At 41.7% G+C, this 20,740-nt stretch overlaps 1 protein-coding gene across 3 annotated transcripts in view; it reads right to left on the bottom strand.

The window, feature by feature from the left end:
• Positions 1 to 10,479: 10,479 nt before the first annotated feature.
• The window catches only part of LOC130195737 (voltage-dependent calcium channel subunit alpha-2/delta-1), a 60,520-nt gene continuing 50,259 nt past the window's right edge, over positions 10,480 to 20,740 (bottom strand). For 2 of the 3 annotated variants that reach the window (XM_056417429.1, XM_056417431.1), the window contains 7 exons: positions 20,184 to 20,336; positions 19,848 to 19,900; positions 16,608 to 16,663; positions 16,364 to 16,493; positions 15,468 to 15,580; positions 14,579 to 14,661; positions 10,480 to 12,432 (listed from right to left, as the gene is read on the bottom strand). In XM_056417429.1, the coding sequence (XP_056273404.1) occupies positions 12,322 to 12,432; positions 14,579 to 14,661; positions 15,468 to 15,580; positions 16,364 to 16,493; positions 16,608 to 16,663; positions 19,848 to 19,900; positions 20,184 to 20,336 (699 nt within the window). In that variant the 3' untranslated portion in view covers positions 10,480 to 12,321. Of the gene's footprint in view, positions 12,433 to 14,187; positions 14,268 to 14,578; positions 14,662 to 15,467; positions 15,581 to 16,363; positions 16,494 to 16,607; positions 16,664 to 19,847; positions 19,901 to 20,183; positions 20,337 to 20,740 lie in introns of all 3 variants that reach the window. The other variant, XM_056417430.1, reaches the window with a different exon arrangement.

The raw sequence follows: 20,740 nt of genomic DNA, 5'->3' as shown, positions 1-20,740 counted from the left end.
CAGAAATTTCATTTCTGAATGCAGCTAGTAATGGAGGGAGGAAGTTCAGTGGGAGATGGAGATGATATGGAGAATGAAGAAGTTGATTATGGGATAGTAGATGAAGAGCAATGAGAGTAAAATGGATGAACTGTAGCAGGAAGGCACAATACAGACAGTGTGCTGAAGGCTGGGCTGTCTGCGTGCATATGTGGGGAGTATTAATAGACTTCCTGGAGATTTGTTTGGAAGTTTTTGTGTGCATGGTGTGAGTCATGCATTGTAGACTGTGATATCTCCGTACATGTGTGTGTATGTGTTTTCACCTGCAGCAAGTTAGTTGGACCTCGGTGTGACCTCTAATCGGTCCGACCTTTCTTCCAGATTACAGCCATACAACGGTATGTACAAAAGATGGAGTGGGATGGAAAATTAAAAGAAGGGACGAAAGGGATAAAGGACAGACAGTGTGATAGTTTGAGTGAAACAGAGAGAGAGAGGAAAAATGGAACAGGACCCAGATTGAGGAAGTGCAGAGCAGAGGTGGCTAAGGTATTTCACTCTAATAAGAAACCAAAGACATTTATGGGTTGTGTGAGTGTGTGTGTGTGTGTGTGTGTGTTTGCACGTGAGTGTGTGTGTTTGTGTGCGTGTTGGTTTTAGGATGACAGTGGTGAAGCTATAAACACAGATACTCTGTCAAAAGATCCTCCTTTAAACAAACACACACTTCCTGTTGTTAGTGCATGCGATTGTAGTCACAGCTCTTAATTGAGATCTGGTGACAGTTACGGGTAACACAAATAAACTACGCACAAGCACTATCTGTCCACAACAGTTAAAAGATTCTCGGATAAAACTTGTGTAAAACCAGACCTTTAGTTCCCCCTCAGCTCTGTTGTCTGTCCTAAAGTCACATTTTGATATTTCAGATCACGACAGTGAAAAACAAACTCTGGAGAGTGCGTCGCAGATAGAAATGCAACACTGGAGTTTAATCCGTTCATCATATTGCACATTATCCGACTGAGTCACCAACATATCTCTAAAAATAGCTTTGAAGATGATCTGATGACTTCAACAGAAGTAAAACTCAATATGCCATTGTTTTCTCTTCAGTAACAGAGAACAACTGCTGTTTTCATTGTCACTAACATGAACATGACTGTAGCTTTACAAAGAAAGTATATTGCAAAGTCTTTTTTTGAGTCATAAAATGCTGAACCATTAATTTTCATGTCTGCAGATGTGTCTTAACCCTTGTGTTGCCTTCGGGTCAATTTGACCCGATTCAATGTTTAACCCTCCTGTTACCTTTATATTTACTAACATATTTTACCCTTGAGGTCAATATGACCCCAGCTATTAAAATCTCCAGAAAATTATTAGAATTAATATTGTTTTCCAAGTTTAAGTGTGAGGTACTTTATGTTTGTTTGTTGACTCCCGAAAGAACACCGACATTAAACATTGAATCGGGTCAAATTGACCCGAAGGCGACACGAGGGTTAAATATTGAATCGGGTCAAAATGACCCGAAGGCAACACAAGGGTTAAACGCGTCTTCTTTTTTTGTGTGGGGGGGGGGTTACTTCTCATTAAAGAACCTTTTGTCAGTAAACATTACAAAAAATATTGTGAGTCTAGAGTCAGTCAGCAGATTTTCAAATTCACATGATAATCTTTATTTGGAGCCATATGAGTGTTTAGACAAACTAACGATTTAAACTCAACAGTCCAGTTCAGAGTCCTTCTTCAGCCCTGTGTCTTTACCTCCTCCGGTGTTTATGGGTGTTGACGTGAACATTTGAGACAGAACCTTGGAACCTTTTATCAACAAAATGCCCTGGTGAGCTTGTATATCCAGCCATAACTGTTTAAATGACACACATCCTTTAGCATGGTACGCGTGAAGTGTGTGGCACAAACACATCGACATCCCACACACAGTTTATTGTGCAGACAGTATGTCAGTCACTCAAAAGTGCACAACCATAAAAAACAACTGGAAAATACACAAAAATGGTTCATGTTTACATACACAAGCGATTTTGTAAAGCAAGGACTATTTTGTACTATCGTCTTGGTTTCAGGTACAAATGATTATTTTAAAACCATCATACTAAAAACCGTGATTTATAGTAGTAGCCTACTGATGCTTTCCTGATTTTATTATAACTTCAAATCAACATTTTACTCCATAAAATCCTCTTTAATCACCGAAGGTGTTTAATACAGTAACGTGTTTACACATTTCCCTTGCACACAAAGAGACTATACTAAATCTAGAATTTGGCTTAATTAAGTGAATCAGTTGAAGCACAAATTTCACGCATGGTTGACTACAAAACAAAAACTGCCCGAAGGGGAAGGGGAGAGCAGATCTTAAAATAGTGCCTAAACCTGTGTTTCCTTATTTCGTACACATCTGCTAACAGTCAGCGTGTCTTGTCTGCAGCTTACTGCTAATTTACCCCGGCTTGACTCGCGTAGAACTGAGAAGACACAGGGGAGGGAGGTCGGCAAAATTAAAGAACAGAGGGGAAACAAGCTGCTCTGGGACAGCAAGTACATTTCATCCCACATGTGCCTGTTTGTCAGAACTCATACGTGTAATTAACATGTTGATGGCGAACATAGCGTTGGGCGAGCGGGACAGCGTGCAGCGTGGGTCTTTAGAGCCCACCTGAGTGAATCTCCAGACACTCATGCAGGTAACTTGAAACATGAAAACACACACACATGTTCTGTGGGGTCTTTAGGAGCCAGTTACAAAAGCTACTGGTCCACTCACTCTTAGTAGAAGCAAGCAAAGATGCCAGTTACACAACACTCAATGCGTCTCCAACAAGGTCCTTCTTTACTCCGCCTTCTTACCGAGTAGTAGTAGTACTTTTGTGAGATGTGAAGATACACTTAGAAAAACAACTCAAACTAGAAAAGTGTGCAGATCTCTGCCACGTGTCTCTGCAATGACCAGTTCTGAATAAATACAAACCACAATTGCGTGTGTTTAATGCAATTTACGTTAGCTGTTAGCTGTGTTAGCGAACACACCACAGAACTCCCGCCATAGACAACCAGCTCACCAGCTAACGTAACTAGCTCTCCTGTAAGAAGACATGCGCCACTTTAGCCAGCGCCCAAGACCAGCCCTGTGTCGCTGATTGAGGCAGAGACGATTGGTGAACGATATTTATTTTGACCTCAAGTCATTAGGCCAGGGTAGCTCACTGGTCAGGACATAGGACATGAGCTAATCGGTTTACTATTACCTCGGCGAGCATTGGAAGTCCGGCTAATCCTAGCGCTTGAATGTAAAGCAAGGGTGGGTCTTGGCAAGAAAAGCAGTGAGATTTAAAATAATGCGTGACAATATATAGTTTATATATACAGTCACATTTTATTTGTTAAACACCTGGCCAGCAGGACACTGACATTTAAAGTGCCTTATGACTGGTAAATGCCTTAATCCAGAACAACTTTATCTTTTGAGCAAGCAATTTAATATTGGGGACACAATTGCAACATTCAATATCCCCAGAGAATGAATCTCAATAACATCAGTGATCCTCATTTTTCACAACTTCATCATCAGGTCCAAGTTTAAAATGTTCCTATACTTTGGTTTCCGACTAAATAGCTGCAACTTCCAATCCATTAGTCGTTGACCAATGTTGTTGGTGACATGTCTCAAGATTATTTTGACTCTCTGGATTTGTATTGTTTTGAATGTGATGTAAATTGTTGCATCCTCAGGTGTGCGCTCGATACAAACAAAACAGTGACTTAGTTGTAAGAACTGTACTCCATAGTGCTGCTAGTGCTTACATATTTACAAAAACCTATAAAGAAAGAGACTCAACAAAATACCTGATCCCATAAAGTGAATGGCATACTCCTTAACCTTGGTGAATGTGCATACCCCCCACAAATCTAGCACCTCATGTTACCAGTTAATGTATGTTAGGCCCCACTCTAAACACACAGAAAATCCACAAATCATCCCAAATCCGGGCTGGAATGGAATGCGTCCCTCTGAGACTGTTCACCTGGACAGAGTTTTCCAGTGTTACGCCTGAAAATCCCAGTGAGCATACACACTCAGACACACGCACAGCATGCTTACAACCTGAGCGAAGAGGAGGGAGAAGATAGATAGATATATACTTTATTAATCCCCAAGGGGAAATTTGTCGTGACAGTAGCAGCAACACACAAGAATAAAAACAAAACACAAAATATAAGAAACAGGGATGAAAGATATAGAAGTATACAAGTAAAATAAAAGTAAAATACAAAACAAAATATATATGTAAATATACAACACACATGCATACACAACACACAACAACACTGACAAATCAAATACAAAAATATTAAATATAGACAGAGTGCAAAAAGCAAAGTGTGTGTATGAGTGCAGAGCAAATGAAATGAAATGTGTGTGTATGTGTAGTGCAAACAAATGAGATGTGTGAAGTGCAGATCAACATAGTGTAAGTATTCAGTTATTGTTGTAGTTATTGCACTATGATCTGGCAAGAGGTGATCTGTTATAGAGCCTCATAGCCGCCGGCAGGAATGTTCTCCTGTATCTGTCCTTGTGGCAGCGGAGCGTGAGGAGACGTCTGGAGAAAGTACTCCTCTGGTGGTGGAGAGGGTAGTCCGGGTGGTCCAATATGGACAGAAGTTTCTTCAACGTCCTCCTCTCCACCACCTGTTCCAGGTGCTCCAGCTGGCAGCCGATGATGGAGCCAGCCTTCCTAACCAGTTTGTTAAGACGGCTGGTGTCACCGGCTCCGATGCTGCTCCCCCAGCAGACAATGGCAAAGTGCAGCACACTGGCGACAACCGACTGGTAGAATAACTCCAGCATCTTGCTGCACACGTTGAAGGATCGAAGCTTTCTCAGGAAAAAGAGTCGACTCATCCCCTTCTTGTACACAGCGTTGATGTTGGCCTTCCAGTTCAGTCGGCTGTCGATGGAGACGCCCAGGTACTTGTACTCCTCCACCATGACCACGTCCATTCCCAGGACACTCAGAGGGGGAGGAGCTGTCGCCTTCCTCCTGAAGTCCACCACCATCTCTCTGGTCTTGGCCACGTTCAGCCGCAGGTGGTTCTCATCGGCCCACTTTACAAAGTCGCTCACCACTGCCCTGTACTCCTCCTCCCGTCCATCCCTAATACACCCGACCACTGCAGAATCATCAGAGTACTTCTGCAGATGGCATGACTCTGTGTTGTACTGGAAGTCACTGGTGTACAGGGTGAAGAGGAAGGGAGACAGAACAGTTCCCTGTGGGGCTCCAACATCACTGACCACCGTTGCAGACAGCACACGCCCCATTCTGACAAACTGTGGTCTGCCTGTGAGGTAGTCAGTGATCCAGGAGATGGTGGACGCATCCACACCGACCACCAGCAGCTTCTCACTCAGCAGCAGTGGCTGGATGGTGTTAAATGCACTGGAGAAGTCAAAGAAAGTGACTCTCACAGAGACACCGGTTCCATCCAGGTGCGACTGAGCTCGTTGCAGCAGGTAGATGATGGCGTCGTCCACTCCCACATGAGGCTGGTAAGCAAATTGCAGAGGGTCCAGCGACGATTTCACCTGCGGCCGGAGGTGGGCCAAGACCAGCCTCTCCAGCACCTTCATCACATGGGAGGTGAGGCGACCGGTCGGTAGTCGTTGAGGCCAGATGGTGTTGACTTCTTTGGGACAGGGACCAGGCACGACGCCTTCCACAGCACGGGACTTCCCCAGCCTCAGGCTGAGGTTGAAGAGGCGCTGCAGGACACCAGACAGCTGGGTGGCGAGGTCTTTAGGACCCTGGGGCTGATGCCATCAGGACCTTCAGCTCTGCGCTGGAGTAGTTTCTCCAGCTGTCTTCTCACCTGGTCAGTCGTCACAGAGAGGGGAGGGTGGAGGAGCCCATTGTTATTGAGGGCTCGGTGGATGTGCAGCTCAGCAGGGGGGACAGAGGGGGAGGTGTTTGGGAGGTGTGATGTGTGGAGGAGACAGGAGAGGGCTGTGAACTGAACCTATTGAAAAAACAGTTCAGCTCGTTGGCCCTCTCCAGGGAGCCCCCTGGCTGTCTACCTACCACCTTGAAGCCAGTTATCTGCTTCATTCCAGTCCACACCTCCTTTGTGTTGTTCAGCTGGAGTTTGGCCTCCAGCTTCCTCCTGTAGGAGTCCTTGCCCTCCCTGAGCTTCACCTTTAGGTTGCGCTGGGCTCTCCTCAGCTCATCCCTGTCTCCAGACCTGAAAGCAGCTTTCTTCTTGTTAAGAAGCGCCTTCAGGTCCCTGGTGATCCAGGGCTTGTTGTTGGGGAAGCAGCGCACAGTCCGTGATGGGATGGTGGTGTGTTCACAGAACTTGATGTATTCCGTGATGCAGTCGGTCATACTGTTGATGTCCTCCCCATGCGGTCCACACAACACATCCCAGTCCGTTGACTCGAAGCAGTCCTGTAGAGCGTCGTTAGCCTCCAGAGACCACCTCCTCACAGTCCTGGTGGTCACCGGCAGCCTCTTCACCAGAGGAACATACCTGGGAGTCAGCCGGACCAGGTCATGATCAGACATGCCGAGGGGGGGAAGGGCAGTGACACTGTATGCGTCCTTAGTATTAGCATACAGCAAGTCCAGAGTTTTATTGTTCCTTGTTGGGCAGTCTATGTATTGATGGAAGGTTGGCAGAGCTTTATCCAATGTGGTGTGGTTAAAGTCACCAGTGATAGCCATGAATGCTCCAGGCTGATGATTCAGCAGAGCAGACACAGTGGAGTGGATGGTGTCCACAGCTTCCTCAGCGTCAGCTGATGGTGGCACGTACACGACAACCACAATGGCGGACGTGAACTCTCTCGGCAAATAGTACGGGCGCATCCCCACGGCCAACAGTTCAATGTTCGGGCTACAGAAGCGCTCCTTCATGCACACATGGTCCGGATTGCACCACCGTTCATTCACATAAACAGCGATCCCGCCCCCCCTCTTCTTACCGCTCTGTGTAGCGTCTCTGGTAGTGAGAGCAGACAAGTGAGCAGACAAGTGTGTGGTCATGTTACAGCCTTAGACAAGCCTGTGGCATTTCCTGTGAATCTATGCCAAGTGTGTGTACGTTGTTCTTTGCAATCCTCAGTTTGTCCAACACAATTCTTTCTCTCCCCCATTTTGCATATGTTATGGGTTTGTTGGCTTATGTTGTTGCCAGATTCAATGGGTTTTTTTAAGCAACAGGTGGCAAAAAATGAAACAATCACAGGAAAAAATGTAGGATTCGTAATTGTTATTAGGAATGAATTTGACAGGTTCGGTAATTTTTTTTTGCGACAAATAAAATAGATTTAGAGTTACATAATGGTTAGCAAAAATAAAAAGATACTACTACAAATACTATTTGATCCCAGTCGGGGTAGAAGAAGTGTGCGTCATGCAAGTCACTGATAATACAGGAAGACGTCACTGCACAGTAATGAATTGGTTTGGCTTTTTTCTGGATATACAGAACCTCCGTGACCCTGATGCCCTTGCCCTGCTGGATTTCATGGTGATGGAAAACTGTGACCTCCATGTTGCTGCTCACAGGAAGTGTACACTTTTTTGGTATTTGAAAAAAAGCAAATGGTGTCAATTAAAAATGTTGTAGCTGAAGTAAACCACATTAAAGTCACCAGATTAAGGGAAGTTTATTCTGACTTGGGTTGATTGGCCTCGGGGTGTCATGACCCAGAGGCTGCTGAGAGTGTTGGGGCTAAATATAAGACAAATGGTGCAATCATGCATTTCCTTGGAAAAGCCTACGCAAATGGATGTTATATTACTGGCAAATGAACTTTAGAGGGGTTCACTAAAAACCTGCTGATACTTGGAGATCCAGTCACGGGTTATGTTGTTGATGCAGCATTAATCCTGTGTGTCACTTCCTGCAATTAGTGGAACAAACTAAAAAAGGCATTCTGACTTTTACTTAACCATACAGTTCCTGTTTTTTAAGGTTTTAGATTGGATAAAATGTGCTTTCTTGAGAAACCTAATTTTGAGGTGTTTGAGGAAATCTACTACTTGGCCAGTTGGTAAATAGAAAGGCTGATTGTCAGAATAACACATCAAAATTGTGCTTGAAATAGGGTAAAGTATTTGGTAGACAGTAGAATTGTCCCTATCTACAGAGCGTTGAAGAGCCAATGTGGGTCAGTGGTTAGCAAGTCTGTCTTACAATCCAGGGGGTTGACGGTTCAATCCCCACCCAAATTGGTCCTTGAGCAAGACACTTAAACCTGAATTGCTCCCTGTCGCTTTGTTTAAATGTAAGTTGCTTTTGATTAGTGTCAGCTCAATGAAATGTAATATATGAGTTGATGTGTCCATGAGCAAGACACTTAACCCCTCCTTTAGCTGTGTCTACGGTTTATGAATGTTACATGAGTGGAAGTCGCTTTGGATAAAAACCTCAGCTAGATGACATTTAATGCAAAGTAACACTGAACATGGTGATAACATTTCACTGAGAAGTATTCATTTTGATTACCACTAGTCCGATTGTCAAATATAAATAACAATTGTAGTGTTATTTACATTTGACACTCAGACTAGTGTTAATCAAAATGAACACTTTTGAGTCTAGTTTAGAGTAAAATAATAACTCTTACAAGAGTTGTGTTAACTCTTATATTTAAGTGTAACTTTAACACTCTAAAGATAAGGGACCATATGTTCACTGGCTGAGTTTTAAAATGTACTCTTTAAGTGTTAAATTGACACTGACAATTTTCCTGTGTTTCAAACAAGTTTCAAACAGATCCTTAATTTACCTGATCACTTCTTTGAATGCAAAAACCAGAGTAAACCAAACATATCCATTGTAATCATCTTTGAATTGTAAATGTACATGTGCACATATTTCCTTTCTTGCAATTATGGAAGGCCAAAGTTGCACAAGAAAATAAAATCTTTAATATACTGACACGGTTATTATCTTTATATTGTAATGTCCAACTTCATTTTATTTAAAAACATACAGTTTGAAAACCATGGTAAAAATATGGACTTGTTTGGTGCTTGGACAGAGGTCTAAGACAAATGCCATAACCGTGAACCAATCGTGTGATTCTGGCCTGCAAGCTTTATTGCATTTGATCCCCTCTTGCTCTCTGACCATGACTCCCGTCACATTTGACTGTCAACCACCTACAAAATAAGAGACTAACAGAAAAGAGAAAAAGAAGATGTGGCATTTGCTTAAGCCACGTTACTTCCATATATCAGCAATGACATCAGTAAGTTGTCACAATTAAAATAATTAATAGGCAGAACCACAAAAGTCCGACACAAGTTGTAGAAAAACATCCACTGATGCATTTTCTTGTGATTTTTTAGCTTTTGAAGAACTTGTCCCTGCTCTTTCTGCGTCTGTAACTTCTTAAGTCAGGCATGTTAAAGGGTACGACCTCGTCCCCATTTACAAGAGTATCCTGTTACAACCTCCCTTCTACATATCGCTATACAGCACACATACAAAGACCTCCCAGTCCGACACATCAACAAGAAAAACAAACGTCTTTTTTATTCTCCACCCAAAACCGTGGCTGTATTGCTTCTTAGATCGCCATCAGATAAACACAAATACCACATAGTAAAGCACTAGTAATTCACATCTGGCTTTTTGCTGCTGTTCAGGTGATGGCTAAACTGTCTGTGACAAGTCGGTGTTGCCAGAGGCATCAACCGCTAGGAAGCACATGCAGTGCAGCTCTTCATTTGCTGTCCTTCTCAAACTGGTATTGGTGTGAAAATGCATGTGTGCGTGTGTGTCAGGAGCAGTTTGTACTTCAGTGTGGAGGATGAAGAACTCAACAAACATTAAAAACATAATTTGAAGATTAAAAAAATAGACCAAATAGGTATTCTCAAGGGTGGCCATACTGTACAATACTGTGCGTATGTACTCTATATATGCACTTGTGTTTTCTATACTTAAGTATGTCATGTTGAAAAATACATCAGAGCGTGGATTATTATTAAAATAATACCCAATTTATTGGAAAACATTGCAGAAGTTAAAAGCAGTTTGGTAGGAGATTGAACATTGTTCATTTGCATTTACCTGCATTGTTGTGATACACCGCTTGTTGAAAATCAGCAGTTTCACATTAAAGGTAACCAAACTTAACTTCTCGCCTTCCTGTAGAAGTGTAATAGTTACACTTGCATCACTGATGCTATGCGTGTTCAGATGTAGACGACTTCACACTTTCAACCAGAGAGGGTAGTGGTGTTAAATAACGTTTTAATCCTAATTTACCAAATGATCAGATTTTATTAGTCAGTGAAGCAATAATTTAAATGGTCATAGTGGCAAAGCAACAATCACCAACTTACTTCATACTCAAACACGGTGAAACAGATTTGTTGTCTCTTGTATGGTCTGATCCACGGGGAGCCAAATCAAGTGACCAGATGTGACAATAAAAATAAGCACCTCAAGTCATAACAATACAACACATTTATTGTGAATATATATTTGCACAATAATCAACACCATATTATAAACACCATTTTTTTCCGTTCATTTTCTCTTTTATACAGTAAATAGTATTAGTGTACAAATGTATACAAAATCTACTCAGTCTAATCAAGTTCCACAAAAGAGTAATTCATGTGCAGTAATAAAGCACAATCAGATATCGGAGGGACACGCACATGCCTGCACATAGACACGGGACCCCCTGGTTAAAACACGTGACTTTGATAGACAGGCACAACCTGAACACTCAACAAGGTCACCATGAAGACGTGGTGGAGAGAACTCTACTTTGTTTAAATAGCTCAAAAAGGAAAACAAACACTAACGTGTGACCTTTATGACAAATGGTAATGTAAGGCAATGCAGAATTACCACTGGTAGTAGTGTGTTGTCAAAGTTCTCTCCAACAGGCCCTGAAGGCGATCATCGGCATCGACAGCGTTCAAACACAGAACAAGCTCATCCCATGACATTGCAGCATTAAGACGCCGAGCCTTCAGCGTCTGGTTCACAGCACTTATCGAGCAAAACAAAGAGGAAACAAGCATAAGGAGAACAGCGAGGAGGAGAAGAAAACAATGAAACAGTCATTTTGATATGCTGATCTCATTCAAAAGTCATCTTGGCTCCTGAGTCTGGTGATCCAGAAAGGGAACAGAAACAGGACTAATAAACAGAGGTGATGGAAAACAAGCTCAAGTCTGGTTTAGGTTTGTTTTGACCACGGAGGAAAATATTTTCCACAAATTAAGTTGTTTCTATTGATGCCTGAGCCACAGAAATGAGAATAACTGCAGCAGATTTGGTCCATTTCACAACATATTACTGCAAGGGCTACCTTCTCTGCAAAGAAGCATACTGTATATTGTAAGAATACAACTCTGGTCCACCTTTTCTTTTAGATAACAGACTGTTTGAGCTACTATGGAGGCACTGGGAATCTGATGCATCAAAGACAACCAAAGCTGTCAGACCAAGTACAAACATACTTGAAATTGTAATATGCTAACATTTAAATTCATAGGATCTCACTTACTTTTCAACAAGCTTTCGAATATATCTATTTATTTAGTTGTAACTTGAATACTGATGCACACCCACGTCTGAGGAATCTCTTAAAATAAACTAGCCAGAAGATTCTTTGTAGTAGGTCTGTGTGGAGCTTTGGTGTCAGAGTACTGGTGTTGTCTTTAGCTCTGTACTGAGCACATGCTGCTACAATACAACATCTCACTAGTCACAAAAATGCTAGTTGATTTTGAATTTAAAAAAACATTTAAATAAATAGGTACTGTACGTACATTTAAAAAACACTCAAACAAAAGGGATATCCTAGTTTCACTGGTTGCCAAAAATACTAAATCATTGCAGCATTATGATTCAAACGCAATTATAGTCAGCAACAAACAATGTCGACAACTACACAAACTTTGAATGATATTTAGTTGGCATAGTGGGACTCTTCAACCTCTGCTCAATAAATCAGAGAAACAAATGAGGCAGAATTAAAGGGTTTGGTTAGCTCTTACTCTTGCACCATTGGAGGGTATGAAGGAGTATTTCATGGAAATGCGTGCAGCTGGGCACAGTAAACATGTCTCTGATTTTGAAAATGACAAGGAGGAAATGAACGCGCACCCTTTGGCATTGGACAATGGAAATTCTGATACTGGTGTCATAAAAGAAAATGTATTTTTGCAAATAGTCTGCATACATCCTGGATGGCATGACTGGAGTGCCTTCTGGCCTCTTATGGGATGAGATGATCAGTGTGTGAGTGTGTGAGTGTGTGTGTCTTTGTTGGGGTCATGAGTTCTGTAAAGATGTGACGAGCCACAGCAGCAGTAGTTGGAGCCCAAGCATCGGCCACAGACACAGGCTTAGACAGGTCCCTCCTCCACAGTCAGAATCATCTTCCTGTTGGACAAATCAGTTGTCAATCAATTAGATAACGCCGTCTACTCCTCCGCCCGGTACATCCATTACAACTACCAACATCACCACTATGTTTGCTACTAATAATAAAGAGAAGTTCATGATTGTAGTGCATCTAATCCTATGGATCTCTATCATATGATATCCTACTGTGTATCATATTATATATATATCATATTCCCAAGTCGATACCTGTGATATCAAAGGCACAGTTCAATATTCTGTGAATCATGTTTTTACTCTGATAATTATATGACAAGATTGATATCTCCCTTTCTTCTGAATTCACTGGCTGCCGGTGGCTTTATATCAACCAGTGAGGTTTCAATCTTCTCATCTATCTCGGCAAAAAAAATAAAAAAATGTCCTCAAATTAACTTTCTACTGCTGCAGTTATAGAGGTGTTCAGACATCCTTCTGCTCTATGCGCACGTGTGTGTGTATTTGCATGCCCCTGCCTATGACAGTTTTTTTTATTTGATGTGAGTATTCAGGAAATCCGTGAATGCCATAGGCCTCGGAGAAAGTGGTGGGAGTCTCCTGTATTCAAAGGGCAGGAAAGCCACGTGGAGCGTCCTCTGTTTACTCCATTGACGAAACGAACCGGCCTAGAAACAAACTGTCTTTCTATGAGGAGCTGAGTCAAAAGCAATGGGACGGATAGAAACATTTAAAAGGGATTTGGCCTACTTTTACTCTGCTCATTGACTTCCTCAGCCATTCCTCCCCTCCCTTTTGCTTCCCACATATTCATATTCTCCACAGTATAAACACATAGGCACATGACTTTGAGGCCCATTATGTGTGTGATCTACACCTTTAGAAGACAATGAAAGGCTCAGTTCACAAAGATATGGAAAGTACTTTCTCAGAATATTTAGTCTGATAAACTGTTAAAGATGGGTGGCAAATAAATTATCTCACACACAAGTCATCCACCTTGCTCCGTTGCTTTAGTGATCTACCTCAAACAGTACAATACATGAACTTCCATCCGATCTCCTCAAGGGAATCTACATGAGGGCTTTGCTACTGGGTCAGGTCTGACTTCTACATTGCATTCTCTGAAACCCTAAAAGACTTTTTAGTTCAAGAGGAAATACATCCACCTTTGCTTACATATTTTGTTGACAAAGCATTTTGCAATGCTAAATAAAAGATGTATGGCTATGAATATATGTATTAATTTATACAGTTTTGTGCAGCTATTATTGAATTGTGGTGGTTCGATGCTATTGTAACAAATTGATTCAACACTTTTTACTGCCGAGTTTCAATCTGTTCTCCATCTGTTGGGGTAAAAAAACAAACACCTAAAGCGTTAGGGAGGTAGGCATGCAAATAAGAAATAAATACAATCTGCTCTTCTTTTTTTTAGCACAGTGATATTTACTTAATTCTTGTGGGCCATTTCCTTCTCAAGCCAACCCTTGTAGGACCTGATTTGTCTTGGCCAGCCCCCTGCGATGGCCCAGGAAGACGTACAGTCAAATCATGGGGCTCAACTGAAATCCTACCAACACTTCAACCAATCAATTCGTCGATGGGTTGAACATAAATCTCTCCACTTGTTCTTGATTAAACAAATAGGCTACAGTACACTGTGCACTCTGCCTTGTAGCCTGGCATAATGACCCCCCCCCCCCCCCCCCACACACACACACACACAAAAGCAGAAATTTTGTCGGAAAAGAGCACATCGACGAACTGTCTGCATGAAGCTGTAAGGACACTGACCCTGAACTCAGCACCAGAAACAACAAGAGAGGTGTGGGGCTTAATGGAGAACCTCTGCTGATTGGGCACAAGGGCTCATCCTACCCGACAACAGCAGCAGCCATTGGAATGCAGAATCATAAAAAAAAGAACGATATATGATGACTGAAAAGATCATAAAAAGCAAGACAAAATTCATGAAATAAAAAAAGATCTAAATGAAACAAATGAATTTAATTAATAAATTAAGCATGGATTAGAGTTAAACATTAAGGAGTGCTTTAAATCTCTGCAGAATGCTGATGAAAAGCAGACAGAAGTGACAGTGGCCAACTGTGAAGCCTCACTAATATAACATTGTCCAGCAATGTTTGCTACGCGGAAGTATATTAGTGGTTGTATTGTATCTTACGTCTTCATTGTTGTCGAAACATACGTCCGGCCCTTTGCGGTATCTTGGATTCTGAGCCAGCTCGCAGGGATCTGGACCTTCAGCTGAATAGACACTCAGGAGAAAGCCACTTACCATCAGCAGTGTACATTTAACACTTTAAAAAAGCAACTGTTAATTGATGTGCTGACTCTTAATTTGTCTGCTAAAATGGATTATGTTGTTCTAACTCATCAGCATTGGTTGGAGATTCAAATACAATAACTCAGACAGGCAGTCCTTTGAATAATTATACATGATACACTATGTGCTCAAACAGATTGTAATTTCTGTAATCTCTCCCTCTCTCTCTCTCTCTCTCTCCATATACGTCATGGATATATATTTGTATATATGTATATATATATATATAAATAAATATATATATATATATATAGCAGCAAGTATGTTTCATGTTTCGTATGAGTGCCAGTGTTTGCATGTGCTGAGTGGTGTCCTTATTAGCAACTGGAGGCCCTTGTTGACCCCATGGTGGTGACCTCTGAAGATAACATCTGGACTGTTACATCAGTAGAAGGCTGCAGTATATATATTTATATGTATATATATATATATATATTTATATATATATATAGTATAGATACACATACACACTTACACACTCATGCATACAAACACTCTTGCTCCTAAACTTGTTTAGTCATGATGGCAGCATGCAGTAAAAAAAAATTCTGTGAGTAACGTGAGACATCTGGTTTACTGTTCACCCGTGAACTTTCAGGGGAGACCTACTGCAAACTCCTTAGGTGTGTGTCCTTGTATTGAGAGTTTAAAGCCCCCGCCTGTCATCAGGGGGATGGACGGAAAGCTAAAAGGATGTTCAATTTTTACGACCTGAGTGAAAGGATACAGGGCTGTTCAGCCTGCCGCAGCGGCCTGGGGTCACATGACAAACATGTTGCCTTGGCATCGGTGATCAGGAACACTAGGTTGGTGTTCGGCAGTTTCTCCGCACGATACATCCTAGAAAGCACACATGGCAACACGTACATACTGCTGAACAGTGTATACAGTATTCACACAGTAATATACATCTGGTGTGAGGATATCATACTCCAAAATACATATATTTATAGATAACAAATTATCCCCACGATATTGAATTAGCGTATATAGTTTACAGTAGTATATATCTATAGTAGTATTATATTGCATACACACGGGTATTTGTGCAGATGTGCGTCTTCTCTCCTCATGGGATTGGCTTTTTATGTTAGTACTGAAAGTTTCTTTGTCTACAGTCGTTAACATTGGGGGATAAAGCACCAGACACGTGGGACTTATAACATCCAGTAATTACAGCCATATTTAACCCCCTCCGACAGCTCATACTGACACAACATGAGGTTCGAGCAAAGTGGATGTGCAGTGGGCCGTGAATGTGTGGATTAGTGAGTCCAAACTAGAGCCAGAGAGTGAAGAAAGAAAAACAGATAAAATAGTTGTTGTGCTTCCCTCTACAATTCCCGTCAGTGACAGATCAAGGTAATGTGCGTCTGATCACAATTCGTCCGCAAACATCTGCCTGAAATCAGGCTGGAAAAAACAGAAAGGTGCCAGGAAACTAACACTATTCTGGACCCCTCCCTGCAGGCCAATAAACAGTAGGATGTCCAGGAGGAAGATCGTGTTAGAGGTGGAAAATCTGAAATGACGCAACCCATTTACAGTAGTGAGAGAGTGTAGAGAGTCACTGAACAGGGAGCACATGCACATGTGTACACACATGACAAAACACCCACATACCTGGAACAGTTTCCACAGTCCAGGACACCTGAGTAGGAACTTTCATTATTATCAAAGAAGTACTGGGTCTGCTCTGTGATGCAGCTTTCTTTGAACATGGCATCTGGTATGTCATCGTCTGCTGACTCCACTGGGAATAAGAGACAGGTGGAATAAAGAATAACGGTGGACAAGATTAATGAGAGGCCGGTGAGTTTAAAACACTGGCGGTAACATTTTACACAATCACAACTTTGCTGCTCACCTGCCTCTAGAAGGTTGGGGAACATGAGACCAAAGAGGAGCTGCTGGAGTATCGACCTAGACACAGAGGAAGACGAGAGTCACATGGATTCGTCAATGTACCGTCTTCTAGATATTGAATGACAAAACCCTTTTTAATAACAGCCACAAATCTGTTTAAGGCTAGAGCCACTGGTGATGTAAATGTCACGAGAAGCATCAGTCTTTCTTTTGTAAAAGATGCTCATATTGCAGTTGGACATTCTTACGGATCGCGATGCAGTATAATGTTGTGTGACAGCCCTTATCCTACAGTGATCCAGCCAGCTTCATCCCTCAATAACATACAACAACGTACAACTCCTATCCTTAAGTACAAATCAACTCCCACTCTCAAGCAAACAAACACACAATGGAGGAAAACAAAACAAAGAAACACAAACACACAACCTGCACACTCACCAGGCAGCACTGGAGGCCCACCAGCCAATACTGAGCACGTCTGCAATGGTAGGCTGGAAAAATAAAGTCATGGATAATAAATTAAAAAACAAATTGGAGAACAAATACGTGAGTCGAGAATGATGATTTCTTTCAATTGTACGTTATTATATTAATACTGTGAACCTAGAAAGAAAAAAATAAAATAAATGTAAAATACAATCAATATTTGAAACTACAGGAGTATTATAATCAATGTAGTTGCTCGTAGAACAAACACTTATTGTAAATGGATAAATGTGCATATTATAATAACAATGAGAGTCAAAGTGGCAGCTTGTGGAGTGAGTTTCTCACCACAAAGACGGAGCGCGGTCCGGCTGCAGCCTTGCTGTCCTTCTCTGGGTCACAGATAGATTGGTAGTCATAGGTCTTATTGAACGAGTACAGGGAGGTGTTGACCAGGTTGATCATCAGCACAGGATCCACCTCGCCAAAGAACTGACCTATCTAGATGCGTTTACATGCGTACACACAAACAAAAAAAACAAAAAAAACACATCAGTCAATAAAAAGTGTGTAAGACTCTGCTCGTCCAAACAAAACATGCAGCTGTGTCCTATCTCCTCTGATGGTGTTTTATAGTCCGCATGAACAGACAGCTGTTGACCTTTGACTTTTCCCTTTTGCTTCTACCGACATGCCCTTTCACCCTTTACTCAAGTCGTCTGGATAGGTGCAGGATGGATGTGTCCTCCGGTGTTTCCTGTTTTCATGTTATATTGCTGTCAGTGTCACAGCTGGTTTTGTGCAACAGTGGCGAGACTTTGATCGCTCAACCAAGACGCCAGTTAAAAGGTGAGGTCTGTGTAACGTTGAATGAAGGTTGCACATTTCTACTCTTCTTATTACAAGGAGAACAGGTCACTGTTCCACATGGTGGATGATGATCGTGTTTATATACTCTTGATGAAAGGACTAACTGAGCATAGAACAAGGGTGACAATATGTGACTGTTGTTTGACAACTGCACAACTAACCAAAAACGTCTGCATGGTCCCAACGGATACCGAATGTATCACATGATGTAAAAAGAAAAAGAGACAGGAGGGTGCTTATTTGAATGCTCGATGACCATAAACTGTACGCCAGACATTCTGATTGTAAAAGGATCAAAGACAGCAGATGTGCTGTCTTGACTGACATGTAAAGTTTCCAGACCGACTACATGTCTCACCACTGACACACAGAGGCACAGCAGCCTGGAAGAGTGGAGCTAACACGGCAGAGTTGACGTCTCACATACACAGGGGACACAGTTCTCTACCGCTTCCAGGCCTGACAAAAATCCATCAGAACCTTCCCTTTGATCCACCTCTAGTGGATAGTGCTTTACTTTACTGGAGACATGCATGTACTGCTGTCCTTCAGGAACTTTCAAACAGCTCACAGATAACAGGCCATTCTCATTACTTCGATGAGTCATGTGCCCTTTATTTGACCTCTCTATGAGACTGGTGGATCCTTGACAAAGAGGAGCTAGGTATGTAGAAAGGTAGAGAAAAGTAAGAATTATGAATGCTGGCTAAGTCTTTGATTTAAACCTATCTGGCTATGTCACAACAGATGTTTTATCGTTAATGATTTATCAATTGCTTATCATTTTGAAAAAAGTAGATATGGGTAAGTAAAGCATAAATGATACGGTTGAGATGAGGTGAAGAAAAGGGTTGCCGGTAACTTACCAGTGTGATGTACTCATCGTGGTTGGACATGAGGAGGAATCCCCCATCATCTAGGATGACACAGTCTACATGCTGTAGTGTAAAAAGATAAGCAGATTAGAAATGCAGTATAAAAATGGTAGAAATGTGAAAACTGAAAATCACCTTTTAGTATTTTGAAGAGATACCAGTCAAGATTGACTACATCTATATACTTGTTTAATCATGTGTTTTATCCTGTACGATAACATCCGATTTCTAATCACCTCAGACAAGACAATAATCAAAACATTTTAAGATTAGAGTCAATAAACTGCATTGCTGTACCTTGTCATTCCTCAGACAGCCACAAATCTCATCCTTGCACTAGAAAGATACAAAAGTGAGCCAGACAATAACATTAGTGTCCACCAATAGATAACTGTGTCAAAGATAGTGTAACAAATAATAATACAACTTACATTCAGCTTCAGTGTAGCATTCATGAAAATGCTCATCCAGAAGGAGACATTGAGTTTCACTCCCACCACTACACAGCAAACCACAACACATGCAGATGTTCAGATTTTGAGTCTTTAACGTATGTTGCATCACAAGAAGCAATTTATCTGTGATTAGCAAGACTGACCAGCTGGTTTGAGCGTGACTTCATCAATCGTGAGTTCCACTGCTTTGCTCACTAGAATACCTGACTCAGTAACAGGCTCCCGGATCTCTGCTGCAATTGAGAAGGGATACACACGAGAAAATGAAGCAATAATCACAGCAATTTTACCAAAATCATGTTTAAAATGATGTTGGCGGAGAACATGCAAGAATGAGAATCACAGTAAAATGGAATAATCGCCATCCAGTGTGGGAAATTCCGTACATTTTTAGCTGCTAGTAATTTATGTGAGTGGAGTGTGTGAGGCCAGTCCATGTGTTAATCCAGTCAAGCGCGGCTACATTACACCGACGTTTGCCTGTCCTGATGTCTGTTAGAGACATCAGTGGAGATAACAGGAAGTACAAATCAACTCCCACTCTCAAGCAAACAAACACACAATGGAGGAAAACAAAACAAAGAAACACAAACACACAACCTGCACACTCACCAGGCAGCACTGGAGGCCCACCAGCCAATACTGAGCACGTCTGCAATGGTAGGCTGGAAAAATAAAGTCATGGATAATAAATTAAAAAACAAATTGGAGAACAAATACGTGAGTCGAGAATGATGATTTCTTTCAATTGTACGTTATTATATTAATACTGTGAACCTAGAAAGAAAAAAAGAAAATAAATGTAATATACAATCAATATTTGAAACTACAGGAGTATTATAATCAATGTAGTTGCTCGTAGAACAAACACTTATTGTAAATGGATAAATGTGCATATTATAATAACAATGAGAGTCAAAGTGGCAGCTTGTGGAGTGAGTTTCTCACCACAAAGACGGAGCGCGGTCCGGCTGCAGCCTTGCTGTCCTTCTCTGGGTCACAGATAGATTGGTAGTCATAGGTCTTATTGAACGAGTACAGGGAGGTGTTGACCAGGTTGATCATCAGCACAGGATCCACCTCGCCAAAGAACTGACCTATCTAGATGCGTTTACATGCGTACACACAAACAAACAAAAACAAAAAAAACACCAGTCAATAAAAAGTGTGTAAGACTCTGCTCGTCCAAACAAAACATGCAGCTGTGTCCTATCTCCTCTGATGGTGTTTTATAGTCCGCATGAACAGACAGCTGTTGACCTTTGACTTTTCCCTTTTGCTTCTACCGACATGCCCTTTCACCCTTTACTCAAGTCGTCTGGATAGGTGCAGGATGGATGTGTCCTCCGGTGTTTCCTGTTTTCATGTTATATTGCTGTCAGTGTCACAGCTGGTTTTGTGCAACAGTGGCGAGACTTTGATCGCTCAACCAAGACGCCAGTTAAAAGGTGAGGTCTGTGTAACGTTGAATGAAGGTTGCACATTTCTACTCTTCTTATTACAAG

Source organism: Pseudoliparis swirei, chromosome 6 (genome assembly GCF_029220125.1).
Source record: "Pseudoliparis swirei isolate HS2019 ecotype Mariana Trench chromosome 6, NWPU_hadal_v1, whole genome shotgun sequence".
Classification (NCBI taxonomy): Eukaryota; Metazoa; Chordata; class Actinopteri; order Perciformes; family Liparidae; genus Pseudoliparis; species Pseudoliparis swirei.
Note: the sequence above shows the minus strand (reverse complement) of the source record. Positions and strands in the feature narration are given on the sequence as shown.